This window comes from Miniopterus schreibersii (genome assembly GCF_964146895.1).
Source record: "Miniopterus schreibersii genome assembly, chromosome: 12".
Classification (NCBI taxonomy): Eukaryota; Metazoa; Chordata; class Mammalia; order Chiroptera; family Miniopteridae; genus Miniopterus; species Miniopterus schreibersii.
The window spans coordinates 26,375,168-26,397,985 of record NC_138112.1 but is presented as its reverse complement, the minus strand read 5'-3'; the positions used below and the strand labels follow the sequence as shown (position 1 = coordinate 26,397,985).

General features: G+C 45.8%; 1 protein-coding gene across 5 annotated transcripts; it reads left to right on the top strand.

Annotated features, from left to right (window-relative positions):
- The first annotated feature begins 995 nt into the window (after positions 1-995).
- PRSS23 (serine protease 23) lies at positions 996-21,338 on the top strand. Of its 5 annotated transcripts, none has more exons than XM_081153362.1 (3): positions 996-1,112; positions 1,505-1,565; positions 17,763-21,338. In XM_081153362.1, exon 3 carries the CDS (start codon positions 17,778-17,780, stop codon positions 18,909-18,911), a length of 1,134 nt encoding a protein of 377 aa, XP_081009488.1. In that variant the 5' UTR covers positions 996-1,112; positions 1,505-1,565; positions 17,763-17,777; the 3' UTR covers positions 18,912-21,338. The 5 variants fall into 5 exon arrangements, with proteins under 5 accessions (XP_081009488.1, XP_081009487.1, XP_081009485.1 ...); XM_081153361.1 differs by having other exon boundaries at positions 1,479-1,565; XM_081153359.1 differs by lacking the exon at positions 1,505-1,565 and having other exon boundaries at positions 1,042-1,112.
- Positions 21,339-22,818: the final 1,480 nt, after the last annotated feature.

The window sequence follows — 22,818 nt, the reverse complement described above, 5'->3', positions numbered from 1 at the left end:
AACAATTTAATTGGCTCACTCATCCTTTCTCCTCTAGTCAGAAAGGTATTCACATACAAAGGCTGAGTCCAACTGAGCTTAAATCAAGAATACCCAACCTCTGAGTGAACCTCATTTCCCTGAAGCTTTGAGATCACTGGGCCAAGGATGAAAGAGTTGATAATAAAATTACGATTGAAGCTGAGGTTGGGGGGCTTCTACCAAGACTGGAATTTGCCTTGAAGTCAGCAATCAACCCTTCAAAGAGTAGTCTAACAAATCAAAGACTTGTCATTTATTTGTTTTTAATTTTTGGGCAGAAAGGGTCTTAAAGATTTACTAGTTCAATTTTATTGCACTGTTAAAAGAGAGAGAGAGAGAGAGATTGCCCTCTCTTGTCGTGAAAGACTAGATAATTTGGATAACATCATATTACCAATATGCTATTTATATAACTATGAGGTCATAGTGGTTTAAGACTGGGCTAGGCCTTCCTGGATCTTCCTGGATTAGAGCCAATTGCCTTTTTCATGTCAACATGAAAACAAAAAAATATCATGTCCTTTGGAATGGTGTCACATTTGCTAAGAGGAGCTAATTTTTATCGGCAGCATAATTCCCAAACTACTCCGTTACCTATTATCCCTCTGTCTGATGAAGCGGACCCACCGCTCACCTAGAGAAGATGCTCTCACTCTGGCTGGGTCCTGGCCAGCTCGTAAAGAGAGACAATGTCTGTGCTCCAGCCAAAGCCAGGCCCACAGAGGGTGAGGCTTGTGGACACAGTGACTTCAGAGCCTTTATAAACATTGTTGGCTTATGTCTTGATTTTTCAGGGCAAGACAATAATGGGAACAACGACTTACAGATACCACAGGATCTAGTGTTCTTCTCACTAATTTTAGTCTGCTGAAAACCCGGATAAAATGTCACTTCTCCTTGAAGGAAGGTCCCACCTGCAGCTGCTGGTGTCAGTACTGGAATCTCCTCCCCCCCATGACCTTTATTGCTCGGTCAGGGTGACAGGCTCCCCAGAGCTGTCACCCTCCGAACTTGCCCTTCCTCTAGGATCACAAGCTGAAGTGGAAGGGATCTGCAGCCACCAGCTGTGACATCCACTTGCCTTCATGTGGGTAAGTCCCACCTCTCCCCACAGCTCTTGCTAAAGGGCCTTCCCTCAGTCGGCCTCGTAGGTATCAGGCGGAGAGCCGGCCCTCCAGTCCTGCTGCAGACTTTGAAGTGAAAAGAACATGGATGATTATTCTTGTGGTTTCCCTAATATGTGTACCCAGGGCAGAGGGGGCCAGGTGATCCTGTGTTTGAAATAGAACAGGTGACTGGTCTGAAAGCGCAGGAAGCAAATCGCTTCTATAGACACGAACCCTCCTGCTGTACCCTTGGGCTGGTCTTCCTTGCTTTATTTTCAGATTATGAGAAATCGCTGCCATCCCAGGGATGGCTGTGAGGTGCTAATCTGGGGGAGTTGGCTTGTTTTTCAGTAACTCTCCCTCCCACCGAGGTGCAGGAAAACCAGAGGCTCCTGGCTATGTCTAAGAAGTGCCCAACCAGTCTACTGAGAAGCAACAGTAAGTCTCAAATTTAGCTCATTGTTGTCTGTTTTCAAGGCCAGGTTGGCTGAAAACAACCAAAGGAGCTTCCCTGTCATCTATGTCCAAAAGGGCTCCCTATCGGTCTGCAAAAGGCTGTCCATTTGGGGCCTGGCTGTGATGAGTGGGTTTTGTGCTGGATGTGTAAGGGCCAAAAAATAACCAACACACGGCACCTTCCTCAGTTAACTTTCATACTAGTAGCTATCCATGGAGTTGCTATAGTAAAAATAAAAATAATCACAAAAATGGGTAGCTAACATCATTGGAGAATCAGGCGCCATATGGCGTGTTAATATTCCGATGCATTTCCTAACTTAATCCTCACTATAACCCTCCGAGGAGGGTATTTTGCAAATGAGGAACCAGAGGTTTTCCCAGTTTGCTGGCTATTTTCTATCTGCCTCCTGCCCAGCAACTCTCCACCCTTCACTGCCCTGCTCTGCGCCCGGGAGGCTGAGCCTTGCAGACGGCCAACCAGGCTCCCTTTTGGGCCCATTTGGCATGCTCCAGAGATCAGCAGCTGGAAGAAAAGGTCAGGATGTTTCTTTCCCACTCCCTCCTCCCCCGGCCCCAGGTTCCTCGCAGTAGCCGCCTCCCTCCCTGGTGTGCACAGCTCCTGGCAGCAGAACCCCTCCCCGATGCTCACGCTCACCACCAGGGCCTTCTGTAGCATCTCCCCACTTCTACCTGTGCCCTAACGGCAGTGATGGCTTTTCCATGTTGCTAGACCCCAGACGCTCTCTGTCCTTGTTACCTCCATAAGTAGTCGCTTCATTAAAGTCTCTTCATTTGAACCAATCAAGGGCAAACTGTGTTCCTATCAAGACCCCCAACCCATACATACAACAAAAGAGGTACAGATCAGAGATTCAAAACCATAGTATTTAGTAGGAGGGAAGAAAAGTGAATCGATAATATAATAAAATTATAAGAGCCATGAAAAAATTGTAGAAAGTGTTATGAGAAATCAAAGGCCAACAAAAACACTTTGTTGAGGATGAGACACTGTTAGGCTATTAAAAAATGAGTAGAACCCGGCCGGGCGTGGCTCAGCGGTTGAGCGTCGACCTAGGACCCAGGCGATCGCAGTCTGATTCCTGGTCAGGGCACATGCCCGGGTTGCGGGCTCCATCCCCACTCTGGGGTGTGCAGGAGGCAGCCCATCAGTGACAATTCTCATCATTGATGTTTCTATCTCTCTCTCTCTTCCTCTCTCTGAAATCAATAAAGATATATTTTTAAAAATGAGTAGAATTGAGACAAGTGGATATGAAGGAAAGAGTTTCAAATATGAGCAAAAGCACTGAGGCACTAAAAGCACAAACGACATGTCGGGGACAGAAGTGGGTCGGTCTCTGAAGTAGAGTAAGCTTAAGGATGGTGTCTCTCAAACTGCGTCCTGCAGAACTCTGCTGTCCTATGAAATGTTACTACCACGTCGGGAAGAAAAAAAAAAAAAGAGCCCACAGTCAAATAAGATTAATTGGATATCTTTGAGATCAATGAACTCTACTCAGGACTTCTCAGGGCATTTGAAAGGCTAATAAGCATATTTGACTACCTTTTTTTTAACATCTTCCAGAATGGGGGAGGAAACAGAATTTGGGAACCATGTATTGCCCAATAGGATTCTACAATCCTTGGGAGTCCCAGCAGAGCAACTCAGAAGACCCTGTGGCACCAGAATTCAGAGCAAATTCCAAAGGGTTGTGCAGAGAGTCAGTGGGAATGTCACCAGTTATGGACGGATGATGCCTAGAATGCTGTCAGGGAGCCAGAGCATGAATAGTGAAATGTAATTACAGGCCAAGGGAAAAATCACATTGGTTATTTTGACATGATCCATAAGAAAAGAATGGTGACTGGGCATCAAACAGGAATTGGGATTCACATCTGGGAAAATACTGAAGCCCCAGCAGTAACATTTCATATACAATGTGCCCTGCTCCTAGTGGCTGGCAAGCCAAATTATTTCAGATCAGATATTTTAATCTAATTAAAATGAGCCAGGCTTTCTGCTAGATTATAAAACCACACAATAACTATAAATATTTAAAAGCCTATAAAGACTAGAAAACCATAAAGATGAGAAAAAATAACAAGACTGAGTTCCTGCTCGTAAAGAACCCTGGGCCACTTGAGGTTGAACAGACATAACTACAATGTAAGATATAGTTTCAATACAATTCTCTGCAAACACAGAGAACAGACTTACATGTCTAGCACTGAAGGGTTTCAGTTGACCGTGGAAAAAGGAGAAACCTCATGAAAGATGTTGAATTTGAATATCCAGACCCCATATTTAACCGCATTAAAGCTTACTTCTTATTACACAGAAAAGAGAATCCAATATTTATGGATAAATATAAACATGAATTAAAAACAAAATGGATGTTCCAAAAATTTCTTTTTAAGTTACAGAGCTTTGGTAGAAATTTTTATAAGTGTAAACAGAATATCAAAAGGTTTTTAAAGTCTATTTCAAGGCCAGCAACTCTGCTGCTTCTCCTTAAATTAAAGGAACAAAAAAAAATCTTAATTTTCTCTTTTGTTCTTGACCATGAGATCCAGTATACAAATGAGAGCACATCAGAGAAGTCCAGCGCTGGTCTCGGGAGGGAGACTTTCTGATTTTGACCAGGGAAAATGAGAAACACAATTCTTTCAAAATGTTTCTAATTTTTCAGTTTAAAATAACTCCCACCGTATACAGGAAATTGCTAATGCCTAAGCCTGCTTTTCTTCCTAATAATTTTAGATGGTATATTCTTTTAAGTAGGATTAGAGTAAAGCTTTCTTTGCTGTGCAGTTTTTTTTAAGGTACCACATGTGACAATTTAACTATACAACTACTTTATATACTAAGCTGTTATGTATTATACCTTCACTTATTTACATTCAGAGTGTACTGACTACCTTTATTTCCAAACACTTAAAATAAGTAATCTATACTTAACAAAAACAGAAATTTTTTTAAAGTTTTAAGTGCAATTCAAAGACATTTTTTAAAAAATTAAGTGCTGTAATTCTGGTGGTTCTTTTTGTTAGCATTTTAAAAAAATATGGGAGTTTGCTGTGGTTTTGTTTTTTTGGTGTGTTTTTTTTAACCATGTAATATTTTAAAGCTACCATCATTATATTTGTCAGTGTTTTAAGGGCAAAACCCTTAAAACACTGACAAATATATAGACTTGACAATATTAGTGGTTCAATAGATGTTTATTGACTATAGGAACTGATAGTCTTATAGGTGGAGATTAGAAGACAAAAAATACAACCCTGGCTCCCATTTGAATGTGTGACTTTTCCTAAATTTGATACTAAGAAACTCTATGTTGCCTATAGACCTGACTTATGACAGAAAGATTTGGGGTTGAACAGAAGTCCTGAGATAGCTTTTTCTTAGAAAGCTTGTATTAAACTTTTTGGCATCAGTACTATAGCAATTTGATTCACTCATTCAACAAATTTTAAAACATTTCTTGAGCATTCATAGTAATAGCAGTAATAATATTAATAATAGGTAATGCCAATTTGGAATTTATTTTGTGCTGAGCCCTGTGCTGTGTGCTTTGTACTGATTAACTCACGGAGTCCTTACAACAGCCCTCAATTAGCTCCATTGTACAGATGAGAAAAGTGAGGTGCAGAAAGTTGCAAAACTTGCCCATGGCCACCCAGTGACTATATGAATTCTAAACTGAATCCAAGTCAGTCTGAATTCTAAAGTGGATTCACATTCTTTGCTCCCCAGGCCCCCATGGTAGGGATACCCACTTGGTTAATTTCTCTTTTCACTCACTACATGGCGCTGAAAACACCCTTACTTACTAAGTAAACCAGTAGATCTATATTATCATAGAAATAAGAAACCATATGGAAGTGATTTTTAAATATGTAATTTTATCTCCTTAGAAATAATCCTCATTGACTGATAACTTACAAACTGACAAATTGTGAAGCTACATATGGATTTTGGCCTCATGAAAAATAAGCACTAACACTGAGTTTAGCAGTTTAGGGTTGGCACTGGGTCTCTCACCTCCCTGCCACCCTGAGTTTCCAGTTATCTTCCATTCCCATCTCCTGCTCTGAGGTCATTTAACTAAGTGATTGCCCAATGGCAACAAAAGCAAGATAGAATCAAAAGGATGTTTAGAGCTGCAGCAGCAGCAACTGATTCAACCTCCTTATTGTAAGCGTGAGAAAAGGCAGGTCTGGGAGGCAATATAACACAAAACAGAGCCTCGTAAAAGAGTGGAAGAGACTGAGCTGAAGTCACGATTGTAAAACACTGAGTATTCTGTTTACTTTGACCCTCAGTCTCCTCATCTGCAAAATGGGGATAATCATAGGCCCTAGTTTTCTGTTTGTCTTGACGATAACTTGTAAAAAAGTATATTGCACACTACATGGCACATACTATGCATTCAACAAACAATCTATAACTACTACAACCCAATCTTAGTTCTACCCCTTTCACTCACTCGCTGATTCTCTCACTTCTCAGTTCTTCAACCTTGAGTTTTAGCTCAAATTCGACCACCCTACTGGAAGCCTTCACCCCGGCCAGAGTGGGAATTAATGATTCCCTCTTCCATGCTCTTTAGCTATAGCCTGCTCCAGCCTTTATCTTATTTTCTCCTATCTGTGGTTTTGCTTTGTTGATAGTCATAGCACAAATCCCTACAGGTGAATAAAGGATATTTGCGCCTGCACAGTCACCTTATACCAAGCTGGTACTCAGTAACTGTGTGAGCCTTGACCTGAATGCATTTTTAAAATTATGTTTTCATTGATTTTCTGAGAGAGGAAGAGGGAAAGAGAGAGAGAAACACCTATCGGCTGCCTCCTTCACTCAGTTGCTATGCGCATGTTTGAGAATTATGATTATGGAGTTGAACTAAATTCTTAAGACGCAGTGAGGATTTTCGCATTTGTGTTTTAAGGAGGGGAGTGGGCAAGCACAAAAAGAAAAGCAAAGGACACTTTCTATTTACACAGGGTGTTTCTGTTGGAAGTCAAAGTACCCTATCCATCTGTCCTCAACGTTGTCCTTATGGCAATCACAGTGACAACCGTAGAGCCAGGTAGTATCCTCTCATTTTACCACTGGCAGCTCCAGGAAACAACAGAAGCTAGCGGTGTTTGTTCAAGCCCTGAGCGCCCATTGGTCATCTGTAGCGAGAGCTCCTGTCTGGGTAGGGGCACTAGTCCTGAGACTGGCGGTGGGAATGACCATAGGGGAGGGATGTGCTCTTGGTCCTTCGCTGTCTCAGTTTCTTACATCTGAATGAGGCAATAATTATCTTGTTCTCCATGATTCTACCTCCCCGAATTGGTTGCAGTGTTATTTTTTTAGAACTGCCAGGACAAATGAGCAATGAATGTAAAAGTGGGTTGAGGTGTGCTGAGAGATGGTGCTCGAAAGCAAAGCAGAGCTAAGGATGTTCTTGTTGCATAACAGATACAACAATAGCTAGTATTGTTGGGCTTGCTGGGGTCAGGCAGTGTGTTAACCATTTTATGTGTATTAATTCACTCAATTCTTAAAACAACCCTATGAGCTAGTCTTCATTTTACAGAGGAGGAAACTGAGGCTCAGAAAGGTTAAGCCAAAAGCTACACAGCTAATACGTGGAAGAGCTTGGAATAGTACTCCCATCATTGAATGCCACTGGCACCCTTTTAATTATGTCCTGTTCTTTCTTCCTGTGGACATCTCTTTAATTTGGAGCCTAGCACAATGCTTTACGTGTTGTGTGCTAAATAAATATTTGTTGAATTGGAGTAAAACTAGTAAAACTCGAGCATAGTTGGGAAATCTGTCCTTTCTCTCCCTCCTTCCAAGCCCGCCCTCAGCTCCGCTATTAAGTAAAGTGTTTGACTTTTAATGGTGTTTCTCCAGTTGGAAGCTACAGACCCTTGAAGATTCATAATTTATTTTTTTCCTATTTATGATAACAAATGAATGATGCCAAGTACTGCCTCCTGATTTCAGTGCCTATGTGTGCTGTGCCTTGACACCAGGAGTTACTGTTTCAGTTCCTATGCTAACAACAAAGGAACAGCACAAAGTTCACCTCTGAATGATGTATTAGAGTCCAGACTCTACTACAATGACACTGAGTGTGAGCAAAGGAGGTGTGATAGCTGGAACAGGAAAGAGGTAAGAAAATTGGGTCAATACAGGGCACCTCACACACCGTGACCGTGGAGAGCCACACAGAACTCGAATGTACTCCAACCTAGGCAGTCAGTACCACATGGTGCTAGCAGTTGAGTCAACATGTCTCATGTAAATTTTATGTTCTTGGAGATTTTTATATTTAATCTATACATTTGTTTTGGTTTTATTCCAGAGTTGCTCCAAGCTTTAACATAAGCTTACATCTGGTTTTGTGTGTGTGCGTGCAACATTTTTAAAGAAAGAAACGTAAGACAATACTGAGGCGATCTAAGAAAATTTTGCCCTTAAAAGAATAAGGCATATCGGTTTCCTTTACATTTGAGAAATACCGCACAATAACATGCATTTGGGGCTTTCCTATTTAAAATAGATTACAAACACAAATATATTAGATACGTCATTAACACCTTGGTTACGTCATTAACATACCCCTGGAAAGGGTATGTCAGGCCCTCGTTTTTTTTGCACATTATCTTCACGCCCTGAGTATATACAAAGGAAAGCTGCCTTCACAAATCATGGCCTTACTCATAATTGAAGAAAAAAAGACAGAGGGATAAACCCAAGTACCCAACAATTGGGAAGCTGCTATCTAAACTATGATGTCTGCATTCAATGAAAACAGAAAGCCATTAAATAGGACCAGAAACTATGCTGTAACATGAGAATGCAGTTATGACAGCTCCGGGGGGAAATATATGTAGTATGACTTCTGCTACTAACAAATACATAGAAAAAGTCCTGGCTGGTTTGGCTCAGGTTAGAATGTCAGCCCTCGGACTGAGGGGTCCTGGGTTCGATTCTGGCCAAGGGCCAGTACCTCGGTTGCAGGCTCGATCAATGTCTCACATCGATATTTCTCCTTCTCTCTCTCCCTTCCACGCTCTCCGAAAAGCAATGGATAAATATCCTTGGGTGGGGACCAAAAAAAAAAATACATCGAAAAATACGTGCGAAAATGCCAAAACACTGAGATTAAGTGGTATGAGTACTTGCTGATTTGTTCCTGGATTTATGTGCTTATCTTGCTTTTTAAAAAAGAGAGAAGGATCTTTAAACCCTTGCTAAACTGTTTTCAGGCTCTTCCTAGACAACTTGTGGACATGTTGGTCAATCCTCTGATACTGTTATTAATTATTAATCATAGGAAAGGAGCAAAAAGGAGGCCAGACATTATAAGCATGGCCACCTGGGCAGCTTCACCAGGAAGCTGCAACTTCACACTCCCCAGGAAACCGCCTGCCTATTCCCTGCAGGTCACAGCGGGAAGGGACAACGGGGAGATGGACACCTGAGCAGTAAAGTCGGATGATTTAGGGAAGGTGCCTGACAGTCAAACCTGGGAACAGAGATGATTAGGCAGAGGGGGAGGGAGGCCCTCGTTTTTTTGAGAGCAGGCTCTGATGGGAGAAAAGAAAGGCTAAGAGACTTGATAGAAAAAAAAATGTGGCCTCCGCGCTTTGGGGCGCGTCATTAACCCTCTGTGAACCCCCGGGGTTCCTCGTCTGTAAAATAGTGGTATCCGCACCTCCTTGCCAGGACGGCCTGTAGGAAAACTGGTTCACAGAAGGCGCTCAGTAAATGGTCATTTAAATGAAACTGATGCATTTGCGAGCGAACAGGGAAGCTCTGCCACCTAGGTTCTTAAGTGGCACGGTCACCCGCCTGGTTAGAGGAACACCCCGAATTGCGGGCCCCTCGTAGTGACTTTGGAAAGCAGGCCCACCAGCTGGTGCCCCGACCGAGAGCCGAGGTATCCGGGTTCACCAGCCCGCGCGCCGCGCCCCCAGCGCCGCGCGGGGGGCAGGGGCAGGGAAAGCAGGGGTGGTCGCGGCTCCAGAATGCGGGCGTGGGGTCCTTGGGGGCGCCTGAGAACCTGGGTGAAGCGGGAAGGAGCTCGGTCATCACCTAAAATCTCTCCACGTGTGCGTGGGGTGGGGAGCGCACGGGGTTTTCGCCAGTTCTGCAAATTGGCCGAGTGGCTTCCTTGCGCCCCGAGTGTGGCCCAAGACCCCAGGTCCGTCGATTTGGGGGGGGGGGGGGGTGCGTGTGTGTGTGCGGGTGTAATCTGTCTTTGAGAGCAGGCAGCGGCCTCGGCCCCGCGGCCCCGGCGGTGCGCGGAGCGGTCGGGCCGGAGGCGCGCGGGTGCCGGGCAGGGCTCGCCCCCCGCGAGAACCCGCGCCGAGCGGCGCCCGGAGGCGGGGACCCACCTGCGCGGAGCCGCGCGGCCCAGCCCGGGCCGGAGTCGGGCGGCGAGGGGAGGGGGCGCGGGCGGGTGCGGGTGGGGCGGGTGGCGGGCGCGCGGCGTCCCGAGGGCGGGGGCGGGGCGCGCGGGCCGCGCGAGGCGCGGGGGGCGGACCCGCCCGCCGCCGGCCCCGCTCGCCCGCCCGCCCGCGCGCACTCGGTCAGCCGCGGGGCAGGCATGGGAGCCGAGCGCGCCCTCCCGGCGCCCACACCTGTCTGAGCGGCGCAGCGGACCCGGCCGCGGCGGGCGGCTCGGCGCGGGTGAGTGCGGGCGCGGCTGGGGCGCCCCCGGGGCGCGGGCGGCGCGGGACAAAGGGCGGGTGCTCGCGGGGGCGGGAGGCTGCGGGGCGCCCCGGGGAAGAGGCTCTGGCCGCCCTCGGGCTCCAGCGCTGGGACCCGCGGCCTGAAGGGGCTCCGCGGGGCCTCCCGCGCCGCAGGGCACCTGGGTTCACGCGCTGTCACCCGGGACGTGGGTGGAGAAAGACGCTTTGAAGAAACTGCGGTCCTGGATGCGGGGGTAGCGGAGACCCGCGGTGGGCGAGCTCCCCTGGCCGGACGGTGGCAACCCCCCCCCACACACAGACACACAGCCACCACCTGTTTTCCTCCAGTGTGGCGTTTGTGGTCCCACAAGATCTGAACATTAATTTTTAACTGTGGGCACGTGACTGTGAACACACCTTAGCGAGCGGGGGAAGTTCGGTAAACACGGGCTGGGACAGAGGCTCTCTCCCCGGAGCCTAAAGTGAGGGCTGCGTGCTTCCCCGGGAGACCAGTGTCCGTGAACTATCAGCGGTGGCTGACAGCAAATACTTTTAAGCCTGCGGGCATCCATCACTAGTTAGCTTATAAATAAAAGTTTGCAAAAAGTTTTTTAAGTGTTTTAAGAGAGGAGAGAGAAGAGCTGTGTAGGTGAGGGAAAACCGCCGCTCCCGTCTGAGTGCAAATTCGGTTTGCTTTCCTGAAAAAACAGCTGATAAAATACTGTTGGTTTATTGCCCTTGGGGCGACACCCATGAGACTTCAGAAACAGCCCCGTCGGGGGTGGAAAGCTCCCGGTTAGTGCTGGCCTGAGGCTGACTTCTCTCAGCTTCTGAAATTGAACTTGAGGGGTCCCCGGGCACCTTTTAGGATCAGATAGGCCAGTGTGAGAATCGTGTTTCGCGTGGTGGTGTGGAAAGGAGTTAAATTTATAGTTCGCAGTCAGCTGTGGCCAAAAGCCGAACGACAGATTACTATCAGGATATTTATTGCACTTGTTTCAGGATCCTATTTGTGCATAAGAGCATTTAAAATAGACCTATCCTCCTGTCTCTCAAGAAGTCTGTTAGACAGGAATGCAGAGGAGGTGGAGTGGGGAGAAGGAACTTAGGAAATGCCACAGAAAGCCATTATGTTTACTTGTGAAAGTGTGTGTGATCCTGTGCACACCATCTGCATTTGAATACATTGTTTCGCTTGCATTTGTCTCATATCAAGTCAAGAGATAATTTTTCACCCTTTCCTGTGTCTGAACTGGAAAGGAAGCATTTTTCCAAGGTAACTAATATGGATCTCATTCTATAACAATGACAACTTATTCAGGTAGATGGTGAATGGTGGGTGCATTTTTCTGTCTGTAGCATAAATGCCAAAGTACCCATTAGTGGATCTGAGAACGTTGCTGGCCCCACTCCGCCGTGTTTAAGAGTCTCAGGTTCTCCTGCACGTTTCTTCTCATAGATCCCTTAGGATTCAATTCACCGGGCGTTATTCATGCGTAACTCCCACTGACTCTGGGGAATTTGTTTCTCATGGATTCACCATTGACAGTTTTATACACTCTGTTCTTGTTCTGCTGCCAGGTTTGTCCCAGGTCACTGGAGTAGTTCATTTTGCCCAAAATCTGATACAAAAGTTAAGCTTCATTTGACCACGAGATTATTTAGGGTGGCTGCACTCGTAAATGCCCTCCATTTCTTTCCTGTATAAGGCTGTGATTCTTAAACCATTATGTGATCAGGTCTGGCTACAGAGCTTTGTTCATTTGGGGGTATTTGCTTTAGGATTTAGCATGGTTTCACTGTTCAGTATCCCTGGCCACAGATTCCATGGAAAACCCTTTGTCATCCTTCCAACTGGTGTCCAAAACTTTTATCTTCACAAACTTTCCCACTGTTTGTTTCTGTCATGACTATCTATGTACAGTGGTCACTGGAGTTCATACGTTGTGCAATAGTTTATATCTATTGTCCCCGGGATTAGATTTTCCCTCCCAGCACTTTCTTGGATAGGAGTTGACTTGCCCTCTTGAGGAGACCTGTGTTGTTGCAGTTTTGAAGTCTAAGGTGCGGAACTAGAAGAGAGCAGTCTTGGTGCCCAGTCTCCAAGCAGATGAGTGTTGTTTGTTCATCTTAATAATGTACGTTGTTCCTTCATCGTAAGGTTAGTGGTGGGTTTATGAAGTGGCAGCGTCTTCGTAAGGTATGCATGTGTTTAGACAGTGTATAGACCGGCGGTGGCTCATAGTGAATGATGGAGCATGGAACAGAATGTGTAATTCTCTTGTGAGTCAGTATACAGAGTTGGAAAAGCAATACAGTTTCCATATTACTAAGCAGGCTAAAAAAATATTTGTCTACCTTAATTTTCCACTCTGCTTTGCCATTTAGGTGAAGTGATACATGAAAAGGATACATGAGAACTTTAAAAGATAAATATGTATATGAGGAATTCTTACCCTGTAAAGGCTTCTTCCTAAAAATGAAATGATGTAGACCTGAATTTTCTTCATCCAGATTTAGATATTATCAGATAAGACTTGGAAATCTTCATTCCTTTTTCAAGGTGTGAGTTTTCCAGACAGTTCTATAAGGATACAGTGATTCATTTGTAAAGAGAGAATTTAAAGTTATGTAACCCATTTAGTTACCTTTCCAGTTGTGAGCTTATGAATGTTTTTATTACCTCTGTTTACATTCTACAGTGTTTCTATTTAAATAACTTAAATGGGCATGTCACAGGCTTACCTGGAGTTTATAAAAATGGAAACAACTATTTGTCTCCTGGGGAATTATTCTATAATCAGTTGAGTTGAGAAATGAATGCAGAGCCACCAACCTGATTTTAAAGCATCACAGTTATCCCTAGGTATGTTATTAATGGGGAAGGGGTCAAGGGAGGTGTAAGTGCCTCAGGAAAGGCCTTAGGGAGCAAGCAGTAGAGCCAGCTCCCTCTCCCACTTTCCTGAGAGCATTCACACCCAGGATCCTCCAGTCCATTCTTGGAAGCTGCCCTCTGCTGGAGGCCTTTGTTTCCTTTGATGGACTGATCAGGGAAATCTTGTCACCCAGATAAGCAAGAGATTAACAAGGGAACATTTCCTTTTTCTTTTCCCCAAGGCCTCCACCCTCCATAATTTCATGAGTGAAAGCTCCTGCCTGAGCAGTAAAAGACAGCACAGATGCTGTCTGTAAACTACAGTAGGGTCTCCTGGATTTTTGTGACCCTGGAAAATGATAAAATTAGAGACTCCTGGACCTGAAAAGACCAGAGCTGAAAAGAATAAAGAGATTACCTAGTATTCATAACAATTTTTAAACCACACATTAGGTACCCTAAACACACATTAGGTAAAGGAGTGAGCAATTTATGAAGCTGTAACTTTAAATATGATGTCAGTTTAAACTCATCTAGAGACCTGAGAACACACAACTTTATTTCCCAATTTCTGATCAGAAATTTTTTTTAAAAAAATGAATTCGTTTGGAATAATTTGACTGGCATTAATTTCTAAATCTCAATTAAAGTTTTTTAAAATGCAGTTTTATAGCTTTCAGAGTTACATAGAAACTTTAAGCAAGATAGAAAATGTCAGAACAAAGTTGTACCCCACAAGTTAATGAATAGATTTAAGTAATCATCCAGGAAACTTGCAAGCAATGTTTCATACTAATAGAATTACTGTTGTTTCAAGGTATTTGAAGAGTTTATTTCTAAGGGATTAGACCTTCACCCTGCCCTGTAGTTGAGCAGTTCTGTTCTTGTAGATGGCTGACTTCTTAACTAGCTAACTGACCAGAGTTTAAGTTGTAAGGACTCTGAATTAGCAATAGTATCTAATACTCTGTCTAGAACAGTAATATTCTAGTAATATTCTGTGGTAGACCCTTTGGCATTCTCTAGCAGCACTGTGTGACTTGTAAGTGATCCTAGAGGTTCTTGGCATCGCCATCCATCATTTCGCTGAAGAACAAATTCTGTCCTCTGTGTTGAGAGGCTGGAGTGAAGCTGTGGCTAGTGAGAGGGCCCAGCTGACTGCCCAGCGCTCATACCCAGGAAAAGACTTGTTCCCCTTTCTCCATACCCACTCACTCTCATGAGCTGCCTTCTAAAAACAGTGTTTCTTTTTGAAAGACAGATATTAAAAAACCAACAACAAAAAGAGGTATGCGTGGTGGCATTTGTCATGCTTCAAGATCTTTGAAAGTTTTCATAAAGAGATTTTTTTATTGATTTTTAGAGAGGGGGAGGGAAGAGGGTGAGAGAGAAACATCAATGTGAGAGCGACACCTCGATTGGCTGCCTCCTGCACGCCCCTCACTGGTCCAGCTCACAAGCCGGGCAGGTGCCCTGACTAGGAATCTAACTGATGATCTTCTGGTACACGGGCCGGCTGACGCCCAACCAAATGAGCCACATCAGCCAGGTCGAAAGTATTTTTTAAATGGGTTTACTGTAGGCAAAGCACTTGGAAAAATGAAATTAGAGTTAATATTCCCTGAGGGGGGTTAATTCATTAATGCAAGGTTCCTAGTGGATCCTAGTTTCAGACTCTTTCCTGCTATGCTCTTCCCTGACACCCTTGCCAAAGGACTGTTTTAGTGTTTGGACAAATGGATGAAGCTAAAGACAGGGGCCGCTGGAGCGATTCTGCTGCAGCAGATCATTCAAACTATTACCAGGATCCAGTTAATATACAAATTTCAGGGTTGGGGTTTGAAGATGCACGATCTAGATAATGATATGGGCATAATTTAACTGTTACGTTCATCATGCACATTGAAAATATTATCTACAACTTACGATAATACACAGTATAATACTATCTCATCTCCTCCCCTCTCTCCCCTAAAAATCATATTTCGAAAACAGGAATACTTGGCAGCTTGCATCTCTGTCTGGATTGTGTGTTTTCTTTCTTAAGATAAGCTGAAGTAAAACTTGGCCTACCACGTTTGCTGCTCAGCGTTAGCAGGCATGAACGTTCTCCACATTAATCAAGGGAAGGAGGGGGCGGTGTCTTGGGGCCCAAGATGCAGCCCCCTGGGAGATACATGATTCCTCCTAGTACATTGCACACTTGGCAGGGATTCTGGTGTGGGGGTATTTAGTCGCCTAGACAGCAACTTACATAGAGAAAAGGCTGTCCAGTTCCTAGATATGCCCAAGAGCTGGGTCCTCCCCCAGGGGATGGGAATAATCAGATACAGAGCCATCCCCCTAAGTCTCCTAAAGGGTTGTCCTCACCACACCGACCCCACTCGTAAAGCTGGCCTGTCCTGGCCTTAGCATCTCCTCCCTTGTCCACTTAGAATGTGCAATCTTTTTTTTTTTTTAAACATGTCTTTATTGATTTCAGAGAGAGGAAAGGAGGGGGAGAGAGATAGAAACATCAATGATGAGAGAGTCATTGATCGGCGGCCTAGCCCGCAACCCGGGCATGTGCCCTGACCAGGAGTCGAACCCCGATCTCCTGGATCCTAGGTCGATGCTCAACCGCTGAGCCACGCCCGGCCGGGCAGAACGTGCAATCTTGATGGTACCCTCCAACGTGTGTGTACATGCACCCCATGATTTAAAGAATTTACAGAAATAATTCGATGTGTTTCCTTCCCACAAAAGGGCCCAGAGATCCTTCCTATTTGGAAAAACGAGAGAAGCATTTCCAAGGAATCAGGAAGTCCCAAGGAATTCGCTTTTCCAGGACCTCGTTCCTTTCTTTTCCCATATCTGTTCTCCCCAACAGAAGTAGAGTCAAAGAGAAAGAGACGAGCAAAAAGATCCCAGAGGTGGGGGGACACCCACATATTTTAGAAATAGAGCGTGTGGATATCGGGGGTAGGGACTGGCATGCTCGGCTGGACTAGATCAGCTCAATGGGATTTTTCAGTTTTATGTAAAAGAAAGCAAAAGGCACCCCAAAGTTGCCAACGGATCTGTAGTCTCCAAGAGGGAGAGGGTGAGAACAGTGAAGCAGTTTCTTCCTGACTCCTGCTGCATCCCGCTGCCCTCTTGAGACCTAACCCTGCTAGTCCTAGTTTCGGGACGCTTGCGTGTGAATGAATCACCCCACCTGCTAAGTCGGCTTCGCTGGAACAGAAGCTTCCGAGCCGGTCGGAGCCGACCGATGCTTGGACATCTGCGAAAAGTACTGCTTCCCACGTTCTTTTTTGTTGTTGTTTTTCCTGTGGGGTGATTTGATCTCCATCTTTAACGTACCTATCAGGATAAAACCCAAACTCTTTTATCACGTGTACACGGCCCTTCATAATCCAGCTTTTGGCTGTGGCCTCCACCTCTTTCTCTGATCCACCCTCGCTAAGCTCAGCATAATCCCCGGCATGATTTGCACTGTCGCAGGTCCCCGGCCCTCGTAGACTGCTGTTTCCTCTAGGAGTCCTCTGCACTTTGTCTTATGTTTTCCAACTTCTATTCAGCTTCAACACCCGCCTCAAGCATCACCTCCTCCGGAACGCCTCCCCTGCTCTCCCTCCCACAGCTGCCTTCATGCCCTTTCTCTGAGCTGCCGCATCCCCCTCGTACATCTCGGTCATTAGCACTCGGTGTGCATCATTCAAAAAAGGGGGCTTGGGGCCACACCAATCATTCACTCACTCTTCCACTAATACAAGCACTCGTGCAGTAAATCTGTGTTGAGTGCTAGCATAGGCCCCAATTCAAGGCATGTAGACTAGCTGGGGCCACAGCTACAAAGACCTGAAAAAGTAACCAGCAGGAACAGTCGTAACGTGCTCAACCTTTGGCAAGGGCCCTGGTAGTGTAAGACCGAACACAAAGGAAGAAGGAATATTTTGCGTGTTAGAGGCCTGACGACTCTGACACTAAATTTATAATGGTTAAGGTTGTTCTAAATTCAAAGCCAAAAAAAAATTATATCCTTCTAAACGCGCCCAGCATTTAGAGGCGATGGGAGCCCCAGGACCTGTGACCCTGTGGAGCCATCCCTCCTGAGGCCTCGTCCCTCAGTAGGTTGAGTGACTTCAATTTGCCCTCTGTGTGAGCAAGTTGCTCTGTAGATGCTCCAAGTTCCTGCTTTAATGAGAATGAGAGGAAAGAAGGAAACAAAGGCGGGGGGGGGGGGCGAGGGAGGTAGGGGAAGATGAAGGTTTAGTATGAAGCCCAAAGAAGGCTCAAAATTACCGGGAAATGGCGGCTGGCCCGTCCGTTCACATGGGGATTGAGGACCCTGCGCACGCTGCCCTGCCGTGGGCTGTCAGGAGGGGCACCTTAAACAGAAGGGGATGAGCATTTGGGGCACCCGGCCACTGGAATGTCCCAAGGTCAAGCCCTTGCGTTGTAAGCGAGACAGTTATCTAGGGATTTCTCTCCGCACCTCAATTCCTGAGCAGGGTTGGTGGACTTAGGAACAATGGCAGGCATGCTTCTGCAGTAGATGAGCGAGCCCTGCCGGCGCCCGGCCCCGTGCCCTCCTGACCCGCTTGTCTTTGTTCCCACAGAGAGAGGTGCTCAGCATGGCGGGGGTCCCGGGGCTCCTCTTCCTCCTCGCGCTCCTCCTGCTCCGTGCTGCGGGGCAGGCCAGCCCCTCGGGTGCCCACTGGAAGCCCACCTGGCCTGCTTACCGCCTCCCGGTCGTCTTGCCCCAGGCCACTCTCCACCTGGCCAAGCCGGACTTTGGGGCCGAAGCTAAGCTGGAAGTGTCCTCCTCGTGCGGACCCCAGTGTCACAAGGGCACCCCGCTGCCCACGTACCAAGAGGCCAGGCAGTACCTGTCTTACGAGACGCTCTATGCCAACGGCAGCCGCACAGAGACCCAGGTGGGCATCTACGTCCTCAGCGGGGGCGGGGGCGAGTCCCCGGGCAAGCCTCGGAGGCGGCGGCAGATCTACGGCTACGACAGCAGGTTCAGCATCTTCGGGAAGGACTTCCTGCTCAACTACCCCTTCTCCACGTCGGTGAAGCTGTCGACGGGCTGCACGGGCACCCTGGTGTCGGAGAAGCACGTGCTCACGGCCGCCCACTGCATACACGACGGCAAGACCTACGTGAAGGGGACCCAGAAACTTCGGGTGGGCTTCCTGAGGCCCAAGTTTAAAGATGCCGGTCGGGGGGCCAACCACTCCAGCGCGGCCGTGCCCGAGAAGATGAAATTTCAGTGGATCCGAGTGAAACGCACCCACGTGCCCAAAGGTTGGATCAAGGGCAACGCCAACGACATCGGCATGGATTATGACTACGCCCTCCTGGAGCTCAAAAAGCTCCACAAGAGGAAGTTCATGAAGATCGGGGTGAGCCCCCCCGCCAAGCAGCTGCCGGGGGGCAGGATCCACTTCTCGGGTTACGACAACGATCGCCTGGGCAATTTGGTGTACCGCTTCTGTGACGTCAAAGATGAGACCTATGACCTGCTCTACCAGCAGTGCGACGCCCAGCCGGGGGCCAGCGGCTCGGGGGTCTACGTGAGGATGTGGAAGAGGCCACAGCAGAAGTGGGAGCGAAAGATCATTGGCATCTTTTCAGGGCACCAGTGGGTGGACATGAACGGCTCTCCGCAGGATTTTAACGTGGCTGTTAGAATCACCCCGCTCAAGTACGCCCAGATTTGCTATTGGATTAAAGGAAACTACCTGGATTGTAGGGAAGGGTGACACAGGAACCCTTCCTGCGGCGCTTAAAGGTCTTCACGTACTTATGTTAGGAGAGGCCACGTTGTGTCATTGGCGTGTGCGTGTGTGTGTGTGCGTGCGTGCGTGTGCGTAATGGGTCAATATCTTTTACATTTTTTTTAATTGCAAGATGATTGGCATCGTTATTTGGAAATTGGTTTGTGTATCCTATCGTATCATTTAAACAGTTTGAAGACATACTTTTGCATAGAGATAAAAAGCGTACTGATGTTTGGGGCAATAGGGACTCCTTAGTGATTAAGTTAATCTTTCACTTTTTGGGAACTTTGATTTTTATTTCACCTGAACTTGTTTCAGAGGTTTATATTAAATATGTGGCATACAGGAGATATAAATTCTGGTGTGTGTATATGTGTGTATTTTCTCCTGAGAGTCATCTTATTTTTGTGTGTGTTTTTTTAATGCCTAATCACTAATGTTTCCAGATGGCAGTGTTCCCCACCACATGCAACTCTTAGGAGCTTTCACAGTACTTCTGAGACAGGCAGTTATCCTGTTTTGGTTTGGGGGCATCTGCACAGCAGTCCTTGATCAGTAATATAATATGTTGCCTGTGTTGGTGCACATATTAAATTACATCTTACAGTGGGTACCCGGGCTGTTTTCAGTTTTGAAATCGCTTCTCTTCCGAAGACTGTTGCTCTACTTTGGGAAAGACTTTGCATATGGCTCTGCCAGGTTTGCAGTCACACCAGAGTGGGCAAGATGGTTTAAGCCGATCCTTCCATTTAAAAGGATTTCACGCACATTTCTCAAACTAGGTGTTTTTCCGAAGACAAGAATCAGGGCCAAACGAGAGTAGGTGGTATTGCTTCCCAGCACCGTTAGGTCGTCATCACGCTAAAAACAATCATTGCATTTTACCCCCAGAGTGTAGCACATCTCATGTTTTATCATTTGGATGGAGTAATTTAAAATGAATTAAATTCCAGAGAACAATGGATGCATTGCTCGGCAGATGTCACAGCAGAATGAGGACTTGTTTGGAGCCTGGCACAGTCCTAATCAGAATTATTTCGCATATTTTTCAGGGTGCTTTCAGGGAGCTGCGTCCTTGGGCAATTTCGAGACTTTTCTCTTGTACTTTACTTATTTTATAGTAAAAGCATTTGGAAGGTGCTATAAGAAAAGACAAAAAACGTGGCTTTTTCACTAGCTTTAAAAGGGCCTGTTTTACTGGAATACTCTAAGCTACAGGCACATATAATCAAGTACAGTAGCAACAATGACAGTTGGGAGAACACAAAGTGGATCAGAGTCTTCGCTCCAATAAAGGCCTTTATGAATGTTTTATCAATAAGAGAATCACAGTATATAAAGAAGAGAGTTTGACATATTTTATGTTTTCATTTTTTGCCTCTGAGCCTGAACACCTTTCTAAATGGATTACAAATGGATTACAAGGCAGACGTTCGCTGTTCTTGCACCCCCTGTGACTTCAGCCTGCCTTGTGACTATTTGTGAGGACATTCAAATACAGCACCGATGCTTAAACCTCCCCCAGGTGGCTTTTGGCTTGGGTATCTTTGAGCTTTCTGGAAGGATAATCCTGATAAGGCACTCAAGAAATGCACAACCATAGCACTTTCTCCAAGTCACGTAACAAATACTATGAATAGCAAGAGGCCCAGGGCTGCCAGGAATTTTCTGAGCTCCAGTACAGTTTACTTTGGAATCTAGCAAGAATCTAGCCTGAGGAAGAAGAGAGGTCTCCATCTCTATGCCTGGTATTTGGGGGTTTTTTGTTTTTTGTTTTTGCTTTTGCTTGGTGCAAAAAGATGTTCACTGAACACCTAAATCAGAACTGATTTTTTAAAAATAAATACTTTGATTTCTTCATGTTGATCTTTTGCAAAGTTTAAACATCCCTCAGCAAGAGTAGGCAATGGCACAAAGTCAAAATCATATCAATGTTTAGTTCTCAAGTAGATGTGCTGTACTAAAGAATTGTATCCACATGCTCTATACAACGTTAACTCATAGGACTGCAGAACCATTCAACATCTTCTTCTTTCCAGTGGTAATTAAAGGAAGCATGGTATGAAAGTCTCATGGAAGTTGAAATAAAAAGAAGAAAGGACTCGTGGTATTATTTATCTAATTGGTGCTTTACATGTATTAGTTATACATCGATCGTAAGGATATATTCCCAGTAAGACGAGTAGAATGTTTTCCAAAGTGTGTGCCTTAAAACTCATCCCTCCAGAGTTTCTACCAAAAATAAAAAGGGCACCATCCTCACGGAAGAGGGAGATGCCCCTCAATAGTCCCTCTTTATCAGGGATTCACATGCTTGTTTGCACATTAAAAACTCTAAGAAGTCCTGTACTAAAGAGACATGTAAATGTTTAAAAACCTGCATTTCAATAAACATCTTTGATCACTGAACCCTTGTTTTCTCCTGTAATACTTATGAGCAATTTAGTGTTCTAATACATGCATTTGGGGGATCGCTGTAACAGCCTTTCCGTCCAGGTGGTAATGCACAAAGTCTCGGGAGCCCAAGTGCGGTCAGGTGTTGGTGCCTTTGGTTTTAACCAGAACCCCTTATCCAGATTTGAAAATATTCAGACAAAACGGCAGAGAAGAAACCTGAAATTCATCCGCTGCGGCGTATCAGAAGGTTGTGGCAGAATTGGGGACACATTTTTTCCATATACTTTATTTGAAATTTGGAATTTTATAAAGGAGCTAGCCCCTCCCCCCAAAATGGGGGGAGTGGAGACCTAAAGAGGTACGAGCCAGTCCAAGGCAGAGTTGTATGTATATTCTTTCATTACCTTTTTGGGACCAGAAGTAGATGTTAAAAACAAACAAAACCAAACCTGGAGAGTAAGTGCAGACACAGAGATCATGCTGGTCACTGTGCATGACTCACCTGCCTGCCCCGTGGAGGGCAAGCCCCCAGCCACACCTGGGTCAGTCTTTAAGGCAGTGGCCTCTCGCTAACACCTACAGGGGTCTTTGGTTCAGAACTTTTGAGATGACAAGCCTGCACTGGAATAATGACTCTAGTCTGTCTGCTAACTGAAGGTGAGTGACAGCCACCCAGTGTGTCCAGAAGAGTTCTCACCGCAGGGCTCAGCACCTCCACTCTGAGGGCAGGTCACAGCTCGGGGCTAGGGAGCCTCGCGGACAGTCCCGGCACTTTCCTCCTTGCTTTGTCTGAGTTTCACTGTTCATACCTGCCCTTTTCTTAGTCTGTCATGAACCAGCTCAAGGATGTCTTGAAGTTGCCTCCATCAATTGATTTCTATGGATACTTGGTAGAGTGGCCATTTCATTTATCACCTAGTATGCAATTCTTTAGAGACGGATTGAAAGGGGATTCTATCACTAAAGAGGCTGGGCCAGCAGGTGTGCACCAGGTATATCCCGGGAAACCCAGCATATCTGGTTGCCTTAATTGGTAAACCCTTCAAGGCACTGAAGGAATGTGGTCTGACTGTCATCCCTGTTGACCCAGGAACGGTGGCAGGGCTGCTGCTAACTATCTGTCGCATCTCTAGGCTTTTATTGTGGTTCCTACTGCATGCCTTTGTCACCTGGATCAGCATTCTGAGGGCCTCTGACAGGGGAAGGAAATTTAACAATTCGTTTTCACGGGGTGAGGTCTCCAGTACATTGGTGGTAAACACAACCATTTCTAGCATATGAACAATACATCTGTTTTTCGTTCACTGTTTCCCAGAGAAGGAAATAGACAAGGCTGGGAGCTAGGTCAGCAGACTGGTGTGAGAAGATGATGGCCTTGGAATTGGGGCGGACTGATTCCATAGCTGCCTGGTTCCTTTTGGGGAATAAATCTCAATGTCTATTAATTTAAAACATAAAACCCTCCTATTTGATTCAAAGATTCTCTCTTTCC